At 43.3% G+C, this 13,210-nt stretch overlaps 1 protein-coding gene across 5 annotated transcripts in view; it reads right to left on the reverse strand.

Moving 5' to 3' along the window:
• The window catches only part of LOC310855761 (growth factor receptor-bound protein 10-like), a 113,818-nt gene that overhangs the window by 14,495 nt on the left and 86,113 nt on the right, over nucleotides 1–13,210 (reverse strand). For all 5 annotated transcript variants that reach the window (XM_083760894.1, XM_083760895.1, XM_083760893.1 and 2 more), the window contains one exon: nucleotides 4,829–4,985. In XM_083760894.1, the coding sequence (XP_083617020.1) occupies nucleotides 4,829–4,985 (157 nt within the window). The remainder of the gene's footprint in view (nucleotides 1–4,828; nucleotides 4,986–13,210) is intronic.

Consider the following 13,210-nt stretch of genomic DNA (forward strand, 5'->3'; position numbering starts at 1 on the left):
CATTGTAGAATCAACAAGTGCACTGAAATGGGAAGGTCAGAGATGAGATTAAATCTAACCTTAAATGCAATGTGTTCAACACACCAGCTACCATTGACCACCACACATGGCAGAGGGACATCAAATGGAGTCTGTTACAGTGGACATTAGTAGATTTAGTACATTCAAGCAGACTCCATTAAAAAGGTTTCAGTCTTTGAGAATCAAAGAAAAAATGACTCAACAGGCATCTACATACCGTTATGGACTGATGGATGATTGGTATTCTTTGTGACGCACAAAGTGTAATTCTAGTCATCTTTGGTGAGAGTCGTCTCTCTAAATCAGATGTGCATTTTGTAATTATCTGCACGTCTTGTGTGGGCTGATACTGCTTTTTATTCTGACGTGAGAGTGAGCAGCTTGAGATGCAATATAAACTTCAGATAAAGCTGACATTAAAGTGCTATATGTCACCTCATTATCTCAACTTCATCTGTCTGATTTATACTTTGTTGTGCACCAATCTCCGCAACAAATATAACTGATCAACACGCTCACACCCCGTCGCAATGTGACACATTGTGATCTTGTAGATCAGCTAGTTTCGCTGCGCAAGACCCAGCAAACAAAGTATAAATCAATCCTATCATTGTCACGACTCCCAGTTTTCTCTCTCTGTCTCTCTCTTTCATCCCGTCGCCTCTCTCAGATGATTCATTGTCATGCGTGACCATGACTCACCCTGGCATCACCGACTAACTGTCCCATGGTCTCGTTAACCTTCCGCCGGCTGACAAAAATGGGGTCAATGTCACTTATCTCAAACAGCGATCTCACCCCAGTCAAAGGCAATGCTGAGAGCAGGCAGCTATCAATGGGAATAGGCTTCTTTATTCAAACACGGTGTTGTCCTGGTTTCTCTGAATCTTCTATTCTGGACATCCATCCACCCACATGCACAAAATATACATCATTCAGCAAATGCAAATTTGCAACATATCCATGCACATATCAACTATCAAGCACACACACCAGGCTCATACTGTAAGCACACATTCTACCAAGCAAGCAAGCATGTGTTTCAAAGTAAACAGATATGTAAACATAGACATGCAAATGCCTGTTCTTACTTACACGAGCACACACACACACACACACACACACACACACACACACACACACACACACACACACACACACACACACACACACACACACACACACACACACACACACACACACACACACACACACACAGATACTTGTAAAGTAAACATAAAAATAAATGATCCGAGACCAGCAGATGCCATTTGAGCGCAGGTGTGCCACAACAATTATAGCCATATTATAACGGAGTTGCTCTCAGCCAAAAATTATGTCATTGACGGTGAATGGGTCCAACTGCACTTGGCAGCATCATGTTGGCAAAGGCGATGAGAAATGTAATCAGATCATGACGGATGATGAAATATTAGCTAAGTGATTTGGGAGCCGTCCATTGAGAAGTGCGATTTACTTTCCTACAAGTTCCCACAAGTTGAAACTACATCTGACCACATCAGGGCTCCTTTGTGGGTTTAGCAAAATAATTCTTAACAACAGGGGGCTGCGGTGGGCGGTGGCTCAGGGGTAGAGTGGCTGGATGGTAACCGCAAGGTTGCCAGTTCGAACCCGGGCTCCCCCAGAGTTAGTGTCCAAGTGTCCTTGAGCAAGACTCTGAACCCCTAATTGCTCCTGATGTGCTGGTTGGTGCCTTGCATGGTTTCCGTTGCTATCAGTGTATGAATGTGTGTCTGAATGTAATGCACAATCTATGTAAAGCGCCTTGGATAAAGACACTATATAAATGCACCATTTACCATTTAACAGTGAACATTCTTTCAAAGACATATTGTTGCTGTCAGGTAGGAACCTTGCATCTCAATATTTCATGCTTTTATGTTTTTCATGAATTCATTTTAAACTTCCTGGTATGCCAGTGCCACGCAAAAGTTTCAAAAATAGCAGCTTTACAAGCTCACAACATGTCATTGTGAGCTTGTAGATGTAGAACTATTTTAACATTTATGAAAAGAGTTTGTGACAAGAGCTTAATAATAAGTACATTTGAGACATTTCCTGAAAAGAATACCAGTTATGGACATACAAGGTTTCCTCCGGATATCAAGGTCGAATGAAACCTAGTGTACTTTATACAGTAGGTAGAAAAAACAGGTTTTTCAAATTTTTCCCCATTTCACACTTTTTGTGTTTTACAGTACCACTGGACATGTTTCTATGAAAAGCCACTAAGCAACGCCCCCTTCTCTCCCACATCTGTTAAAATGTACAGACATGAGCACAGACCCAACTTGTCTTCCATAAGTGCTTTATAATCGCACTCTCCTAAGGGGGAGGTTGAGTTTTCTAAAGTTCAGCTAGCCACAGTTTTCCAAACCTCCTGTTATACTGCCAAGTTTAATACGAAGTCACCCTGATAGAAATCCAAGGCACTCTTATATAAAAAAAGAGCCAATTATTATCTTCTTTTTTTAAACTATAATCTCTCTTGAATGGAACGCTGCCATTTTTATTATTTCAGTGCCACATTGTAAATGGTGCATTTATATAATTTTCCCCAAAGCACATTACTGCCTCCCTACCTTCAAAACCGACCTGAAAACCCACCTGTTCATAATAGCATTGCCAAGTTGACTTTGATTTCAACTTTTAGTGTTTTAATGTTTTTAATTCTTATCTTTTACTCCTTTATCTATTTCCTAATACATTTGTTATTTTCTTTTGTTCTCTCCCCTGGCCCACACACATATAAAGCATCTAAGTTGAGCGCTATATAAATCTCAGATATTATTATTATTATTATTATGCATTGTATGCACACACTGATGGCAAAGGCAACCGTGCAAGTTACCAACCTGCTCATCCATCGGAAGCAGTTAGCGGTTAATTGTCTTGCTCAACAACAATTTGAAACAAAGCCAACCGGAGCCAGAAATTGAACCAGGAATCTTTTGATTGCCACGCGACCGCTCCAAATCCACTGGTACATTGTGTGTAAAGACATTTTCAAGCATTGATTTTGTTTTACTTATTTTGTATTATATTACTATACTAGACTAATGCTGTATCTGAAACAATACCCTGCCAATATTCAGACAAAATGTTGCAATAAGGACGTCATACTCAATTTGACATACTAGATTCTTACAAAAAGTGTTTGGCTCAATTCAAATAGAATTGTGATTCTGCTTCATTCAAAGTACTTGGCAGTTGCACCATTTAAAACCATTCTAACCAAATGGAATGCTCTGGACACTGGACAGAACAGAATACTATTCGCCTTCTCCACATCCACTCACAGCCATTCTAACACTTTTGCATCACATTAGACCTATTACAAGCTCCAGGTCTGGACTGGGCATTGTCTTTATGCTGCAATGAGTGCTTCTATTTTGGGGAAGGTGATGTCAGTGGCACTGGCCGCTGCTGAACAAAGAGCCTCTAACATAACAGATAGCCTTTTAAAATTTTCATCAATCATCTCCATCACCTTCTCCCCTCTCTCTGACGTGTCAATTACACTAACGGATCAATAACATTACACCTTCTGTGATACCGAGGAGACTAGAGGTCAGCAGAGATTCTGTTACAGCTTTCAATCCGTCTCATCCTCCATCTCCCTCGTGTTACTTTCTGTTCCCTGACTTCATCTTCATCTGTTCCTTTACGCTGCCTTCCCATTTCATTATCACACCCACATTGACCGTCATTATTTCCCTCCCTATCTAACTTATTGTTTGGTATAGTGTTCCTACAAATTAAGCATACCTCCTTTTGTGTCAAATAAAAGCAGGAACACTTATCCTTTTCTATATTGCCAATCTACAAGCTAACAAATGATTATATTTGTCTTTTTTCACCTACAATGACCAAATGTCCCAAAATCGGACGCCAATGTTAAAGTGGTTAATCAGTGCTCATATTCCACTGATCACTGTCTGTTCGTTCATGCACCGGTTAAGATAGCAGATCAATAAAGTCATCGGTTAAGTTAGCAGATCAATAAAGTCACCGGTCTGAAGAACAAGCTTTCTCTGCTACAAAGAAAAGTATGTATGCTCTGTATTCTGCAATAATTGTCATTTCACACACACACACACACACACACACACACACACACACACACACACACACACACACACACACACACACACACACACACACACACACACACACACACACACACACACACACACACACACACACACACACACACACACAGGATATAATAATGACACACATATAAGCACATTTGCTCTGCCTCTATTTTCAAGCATATTACTCCTAAGCCAAAATCATTGTGATTTGCTTGATCAGGATGCTTAAGCGTTTACTCGTACTATATGTGAATGTGTGTGCCTATGTGAATATTGTGTACTGTCCATAATGTGTATGCATACTGTACATGCCCACATACTTGATGACAACATGCCTCTGTGACATTTGCCCCTATTATTTGTCAAAGCATGTGGGAATGCCTTGATGGCATGTGTCTTGAATGTCTCAGCCCATCCATCCGCAGACACCTTAACAATAGCATGCACGTACTGTAAGTAAGCATGGGTGTTTGTATATACATACGAGTGTGGGTACATGTACAGTACATGTATGTGTTTCTGTGCATGTAATCCATGTATGTGTTCTTTTTTTGCGTTTCTCCTTTTGGGTATACACAGTAGAATCTTTGGTGTCAATTCATCCATTTGTAACTCTGAGAGTGTAATGTATTGGGTATTGGGTTACATTTGAACACTCTCAAAGTGTTGCGTGGGTATTTGCCACTTACCTAACCCTAGCAGCGGGTGGTGCTCAACAAGTGTCCAACTGTTGTCGTCCACACAATGGCTTTTATAGACTAGGAGCTGGCACAGGTCCCTGACAGTCATGTCTGCTGGGATCTCCACCACTTTACCCATGCCGTCTTCACCGAAGATCTTCACAATCTGTGCACAGAAAAAGATGCTCATTTTAAGCGTGGATAATGGATAAAAGTGACTCATCATTTGAGGAAAGAAAGGGAGACAGCGAGATTACGAGACCGTATCGATCGGAAAGGATAGGGGGAAAGAAAAAGTCCTTTAAAGATGGACAGATCCGACAGCTAAACTGTGAAAGAAATCATTTAAGATATAGCATTTTCTAAAACACAGCCCAATGGGTGGGTATAGTCAGCAATTATCTTCAAAGGCTAGCATGGCATTTATCATATAGCAACCCATATATACTACAGCATAGACAGGCCTGTAATTATAGCACACAATAGAAAAGAACATACATTCAACACAATGTAGCAATTGTGGTGTTAGAAATCACAGACAAGGAGTTTAAGGAGTTTTAAGTGCAACATAACGCATCTCCTGATGTGAACATGGTGCATACAGTAACTGTCTACATGGCTTATGGGGGACCTAATCACCACACTTCCAATTAAAGCTCAATATAAAAATGTATAAAAACACCCACAGATAATGGAGTTGTAGTAGACCCTGCAGACCACCTGTTTCCATTATCCCTCTACTGTAGATGCATACATGAGGACACGTAAACACACACACACACACACACACACACACACACACACACACACACACACACACACACACACACACACACACAAAACTATGAAGTATTCAGGATAACTGTTGACCCAGGAAAGAGTTATTTCTATCTATATAACGTTGATCGCTGTGCGGTTATGGTTTGGGCCAAACATACTCAAGTCTCAATAGATTGACAAATCACCAGCCAATCAACTAGTCCTCGCAATGTGGCTGTGCCAGAGCAAATAACTTACACCAGATGTGCCATATACAAGGAATGGTCTGCATAAGAATCTAGAGCAGGTTGGTCAACGTACCTACTTACTAACTATGCAGGAGTGAACCTACACACAGATCTGGTCAACGTACCTACCTACTAGCTATGCAGGAGTGAACCTACACACAGATCTGGCCAACGTACCTACCTACAAGCTATGCAGGAGTGAACCTACACACAGATCTGGCCAACGTACCTACCTACTAGCTATGCAGGAGTGAACCTACACACAGATCTGGTCAACGTACCTACCTACTAGCTATGCAGGAGTGAACCTACACACAGATCTGGTCAACGTACCTACCTACTAGCTATGCAGGAACCCCTGGTAGTGAACCTACACACATATCTAGCCTACCTGAGTACGTTACACTGCCAGTTGAACAGTATCCCAGTCTAGAACTGTGAACGCATCCACCATGGTCACAAGAACACAAGAAGCAAGGTTAACTTCTTGTCCCATATTCAGGTCCTTTTTTGCTCTCACCCTCTCTCTTACATCTTGAAATAGACAAATTCCCTTTGACCTTCAGAAGAGAAATTATCCAAAATGTAACAATGACGACAGATATGAACTTGGACATGAAAGACAAAAGAAAGCGATAGAGAAGTAAATAGCGATAGAGAATGAGAGCAGTCTTACCTCCACGGCCTGCAGTAGGCAGCAGTCCGGGGAACACGAAGGCATTTTTGTTGGAGTGAGCCTACCTCCCCAACGCACTCACACACTCTCCCACAGTCACCCAGCCACAAATCCCTGTTCCAATCTCTTCTTTTGAAGAAAAACTAAAACAAAACAACTAAAATAAAATCCAATTTCCGTGAGATGTAGACAGCTGACAGTCGTGCTACCTGTCACATAACCAAGAGTCTACTCTTTCAGCCTAATGGAATCCCCAAAACACTGTCAGAAAGCTCTGTGATACAGCCTAAAACTGTGTGTACAGACCACAGGACAGCCACAGAGAGACAATGAGCGATCAGATGGCAGTAGGTACAGTACAGAGCTCTCTGTGCCGGTTGTGTCTGACAACTATCTTTCCCTCCCTCTCTCTCTGCCTGTCTCGCTCACAATGGGTTACAGCCTCAGCCACGGACTCCAAGGCACACTGAATCAAACCACACGCTCACCAACCAATCATAAGGCTGCAGCAGGCTGATGTAATCATTCCCACACAGACCCAGGCACACAGACACACAGAGACACACACAGGCTCACACACACACACACACACACACACACACACAGGCACACAGGCACACACACACACGTGCACACGCTCGTGCACATGCGCAAACACGCACACACACAGACGCACAGTCATGCACAGACACAGCCAAGTTTTTTGGAGCTCTTGGAAGCTCTGTGCTTCAAATTGTTTCTGGGTTCATTTGAGAAGGGTGTGGGGCAGTGAGGAAGAGGAGAAGCAGAAGCCAGAAGAAAAAGAAGAAGAAGAAAAGCTTAAACAAATTAGAGCGAAAGAAAAGGTTCCTCTGACACTTTGCCACTTTTCTAACCTCTGAAATGTTCAGGTTTCAAGTGAGGGCTTGTTTCAATCTCTCTCTTTCTCTCTCTCTCTGAGCTCAGATCTCATCCTCTGGCAGCAGTAACAATTCTCATAATAAACAGAATGAAACCAACCTGAAGCACTTCAACACCCACCCTGCCATCCTGCTTCGTGCAATATATGCTTCCTCCAAAGGAAACTAAAAACACGGAAAATTCAGCATATCGTCGCTGTCGGGCAGCAACCTTGTATCTCCATATTTCAACTGTTTAGATTTTAAATTAATGCCCTGCATCATCATACAAAAGTAGTGAAAATAGGTATAGATTACAAAAAAACAACTGTTTTGGTTAACACCCGACAGCTACGATATTTACCTGCCACCAACAAACGCATGCATACACACGCCCCCCACAAACACACTTCTTTTTAACTCCGATATTTAATACGGCACTGGACAGACAATAGCCCTGACACACCCCGTCTGGGAGAAGCCGTCTTGTGTTGTGTCCTTGGAGGAGTTTCTTTTCTTTCATTTTGTTTCTTTCACTTTTACCTCTGAATGGACAGAGCGGCGCGCACTGTGCAAACAGACCTGGGCGAGAGGAGGGGGAGGCATGCACGCGAGCAAGGTGCAATCCTGGAATAAGCCGAGTTCCAGAGAAGAAGGGAGGAGGAAAAAGAAACAGTGGTAAAAGTACAGAGACATCTAATTTTATTCTAGGAGGAAACAGTGTGGGAGTCTGCTACGGGGGAGGGGTGAGAGAAGACGACAGCATGGGGTGGGGAGTTGAAAGAGATTAATAAGAGATATGAGAAGGAGGAAGAGTAATTGTGTGCCGGTTAGGCAAGATAAAGTGTGTGTGTGTGTGTGTGTGCGTGCGTGTGTGTGTTCTCGGCATATGATACCAACTTTGCTATGTGTGTGTGTGGACATGCACTGACCCACAAGTGTGCATAATTATGTGTGGGGAAAATGAGTGACAGAGGTGGAAAATGAGGGTCAAACAAAGTACACAGTAAAATCCTCAGTGTTGATTTATCCATTTGTAAGTAACTCACACTCAGAATTATACAATGTGGGAAGGAGGAGTCAGAAACGGTCTGGTGACACACTCCAGTAGTATGTGCACTATGAATGATTCCTACTGTTAACTACACAGTATCTAGCCTGCACAGCTGTCTCTCCCACCCCCTTACACACGCACACACAGTCACGCACACACAGTCACGCACACACACACACACACACACACACACACACACACACACACACACACACACACACACACACACACACACACACACACACACACACACACACACACACACACACACACACACACACACACACACACACACACACACACACACACACACACACACACACACACACACACACACACACACACACACACACACACACACACACACGTCATGGTGACACAGCCAAAGGGAAATCCCCGGGAAACATGACAGGCTTCCTGCTCCCATACAGGGTCATCTTGAAGTTGAGGAAATTGTGATCAACCTTGTGATTTAATTATTATAAAGGTTCCTTGATAAAGAATTTCATTGGTTTGGTGGGATATGGGAAAGTAAAAAAAAAAAAAAAGAAATCATACAATATGAATTAATAACCAGCTGCTGCGGTACATCTCCAGAATTGTGCTATTAAATGTAAATATCTGTGTAATGTGTGTGAAAACAACAACAGGATGTGTCCAGGTGACTCTAGTGTAGCCTTTGCCTACTACAATTGGAACCAAAGGACCCTTTTATAACAATAAACTCTGAGACAAATGGACTGTTATGGGTCCATTTGGTTGTACCCTCGCCGACCTCCACGGGGACCCCCCAAATTCCCCACGCAGAATACCGTGGACCCCGCAGAGGTCGACGCGGTGGTCCCCACGGAGGTCGGCGCGGGGGTCCGCGATAGTCTGGGTGTGGGTCCGGATAAGGGGGGCCCCCGCGGAGGTCGGCACGGGGGTCCGCGGTAGTCTACGATGCGTGTAGTCATGCCGTTCAAGTTGATGCGTGTGGTTTATTTTCCACATCCCTAGTTGCTGCCGTCAATTTCCACATGGCTAGTATTATGTTAAGACTCTTCTTCATGGCGTGCAGACTATGGGATGTTATAGTATAGGTTGTTGCTGGAGACAAGGCAGCCAATCAGCAATCAGAAGTACTCGTCATTATGGTTGCCAGTGTTGCCAACTGTCGTGACAGAAATAAGCTAACCAACCTCCAAAAACCAGCCAAGCAACTGTGAGGAAAAAAACAAATCAAGTTTGGCTGGAAATAAGCGGACTGGGCAACACACTCATCAGTAGGACTACCGGTGTCAGTCTGGGCGTCTAAGTCTCATAGGCATTCTATGACCAGCTTAGCAGCTGGTAAAAAACACTAAAAACACTTGACAGGGATCAGCCACATTCTGAGCTTGCAGCTATTTCCTGCAAATGTTTCCCACAGAATACGGATGCTGGGATTTATAAGTAGTTATTTTTTCACTTTCCAGGTTCTGGCAAATTGCTGGTAGTTCTGAACAGAATGTTTAGGAGTGGTTTGCCATGGTGAGGCGACCCCGACTGAGTGGAAAGAACGAGAAAGCCGTCTGTCGACCGGACAGAAATGACTGCAGAGTAATGTGTTTCAAGTGACCTACTCCAGTTCTCCATGTTCTTAAACGGGAACATTAAAGAAAAGAGAGAAGGCGGGAAGGGGGTAGCGTTGTGGAGTGTGTGCATGTGCGAGAGTGTGTGAGTGTGTGTGAGAGAGAGAGAGAGAGAGAGAGAGAGAGAGAGAGAGAGAGAGAGAGAGAGAGAGAGAGAGAGAGCTGAAGGACAGGGAGAAATAGAAAGGGAAACACTGAAATGAGAGAGGGTAACGACAGAGAGACGAGAGGCAAGACAGAAAGAAAACAGAATGAAAGGTGATTGCGAGGGAGAGCGAGAGAGCAAGAAAGAAAGAAACTCTTGATGTTTTTCAGGGCTTTTAACAGTGTGCTCATTTAGAGAAGATGGGAGCAGAGTCCTCTCAGATGACTCAGGTTTGATAACTGCTCTGTGATGTAATTCCCCAGAGAGAGACTGAGAGCCTCAGGCAGCACGCACACGAACACGCACACACACAAAATTGGACGTGTACAAATGCACATACTGAGCTATCATACACTTTCAACTCTGTTCATCATTCAACACAATACAATCAACAGCTAGTTCTGACCAAGCAATCTGCTTGGTTGCAATATGCTCTCTTTACCTGTGCTTAAACTAGCATGATGGAACACCTATCCCTGGGCCTAATCACATTAATAAAATCACTCCACACCTGATCAGACAGGTGGCAGAGCTGCGCGCCTGACTGGAGGGAAAACCAAAAACAGTACCCCGTTCAGAAATGGATTATATTGTTAATTAACCAAAATAGCCAATATGCAAGTTTTTGGCCACACGACACGGTTGTATGACGGAGCATATACTCCTCCCACTGACTGCACCGGGTTCGTGATTGGTGAGACCTCTGACAGCTGATGCCTTCAGTGATGCTTGCGGAACTCGACTTCGTCATGTTCCTGACCGCATCACTGTCGTGCCAATAATCACGGTAAAGCACTCCCTCTTGTGTAATATTGCTTAATTCAATACCTTATTGTCATGGATTGGAATCTCTTAGTGAGCTCGCTTAAACCACAACAAAAACAAACCACTGACTTATGAAGCACGTACAGTAGTGCATTAAACAAAGTAGAAAACAAGATGTGATATCCAACCGATACAATAATACAAAATAATAAAATACAATAAAAGCATGAATCAAATGGGTAAAAAAAAACATCTCAACACTAGCACACAACATAGTTATTTCATAACAAACTGCCTTATTGCACAATGATGTAATCTGCCAAATGGCATGCAGTTGTTATGTTTGGAGTATTAAAGGGTTAGTTCAGATTTTTGGACTGTAGTAAATACTGGCCTGAGTCCCATAGTGTGAGTTCTGGTCTTATCTGGTTTTGGTGAATATTAAGTAGTTCCGGGCATTTGTTAAATGACGTTAAACTCACTTTTCCACTCGAGAAGGTCAAGACCTTCATTGAGACATCTGTGATTTTCTGAATGAGCGCGTCTGAATGGGCCCACTCAAATTCTTCCCTTGAGTGACGTATGTGCCACAAACTAATTTTAATAGTCCTTCCCCCCTTTAAGTCATTGGTATGCATGGATCGACCACCGTTGTTTTTAGTGTCTGCTGTTTTAGGCTGTTGAAGAACTCTACAAGTCTCTATGCTACAGTATCCCAACTAAGGACGAGGACATTAGAACAAGTGGATGGACTTTATTTATGTGGGTCGACGAGACGTTCCGCTGTGTACGTTTGTGCTGATCACTTTTTGTCCTCAGCTTGGTCGGGAGTGACACGGTAGTAAAGGAATATGGTGTGTTTGACAGGCGCTATCGTTTCCACCAAGCACATCACTTAATAGAAAATGAAGGCTATACACTATACAGGGACGTCAATTGGTTTGGCCTGCTTTATAGCGAAGGTGGTGATGATAATAAAATAAATTGGCCTCCCAACTCCCGAGCTGCATGTCCACATGCAGCAAAGGGATCTCACAACATACAAGCCCTTTACAGAGACATATAAGCTCATTTTAATGCTCAACATTGCTACATATGGTAGCAGGAATTATATGTTAAAGTCAACCGAGCCGGTGTCCATTTGGTTAGAAACGCGAAGTTAAATTATTGAACACTTGTTAACGTCAGAATCTATAACTCCACACAGGTGCTCAAGAGAGACAGCCGATTGGCTATTAGCGTACAAATATACACATTATTATAGCATATACCAGTAAGACACCTGAGGGCGAGAAGTGACCTCGCCTTTATATATGGAGCGTATCTTGAGTGTACAGGGTGTGATGATGAACTCTAGTTTGAACTCTAGTTCTGGCCAGACGACGGCACCGCTCGTCGGCAGTCTCCTCCGTGAGAGTGTGGAGGTCGTACTGCTGGGGCAGATGGGCGTGTACACGCATCCGCCTGGGTGACGTCAGACTGCTGGGCGAGTGCAGTTGCTTTGGCATGGGATGAACTTTGACCAATAAATCACAATGACCTGGGCACCATATATGGGGGCTGATGTCACGATGACCTGGGCACCTGGCTTGCCTGGGGTGACCAGGGGGCTCATGTCACGTGATGTCACGATGACATCACGGTGAGCGACGGGTATTTGAGTGGTGACGTCACAGAGTGAGGGGGATTGTGGGTTAAGTGTCAAAAAGGCAAGGTTTCATAGTTTACTGCGACCTCCAGGGGAGATTCTGGTAGCCGGGGAGTGGAAAACAGCGGGTCCATTTGGTACCTCGTTACAAAAACACCAAACGGCTCGGTTGAGCCCTACTAGTATATATCATATCATTTGTGAGCATTAAAATGAGCCTATCTGCAAAGGGCTTACATATGGGATGATGATCCCGGTGACGGGTGATGAGACATATCAGTTTGCGACAATTGGCGAATTTAACAAGACTTTATTTTATCATCATGATCACCACCACCTTAGATATCTGCTATAAAAGCACTAAATCAGTAGGTGATAATTGTTTTTTTAGACTACTATAGTGCTGTACGAATGAAATGCAGCATAAAACAATCAATGCAGGTTATTTTACTTGTCAACATGTCTATACCAACAGAGACACCTCCAATGCAGTGTTCCCCCTTATCCCAACTTCCAAAATTAAACAAATTTGTTTCACTTCAGTCCGAGTCCCCACCTCCTCCTCCTGTCGTTCAATGCCCCCCCTCCTCTGAGACTGAGGTGGA

Source organism: Protomyctophum parallelum (assembly GCF_964188405.1).
Source record: "Protomyctophum parallelum genome assembly, chromosome: 3".
NCBI lineage: Eukaryota > Metazoa > Chordata > Actinopteri > Myctophiformes > Myctophidae > Protomyctophum > Protomyctophum parallelum.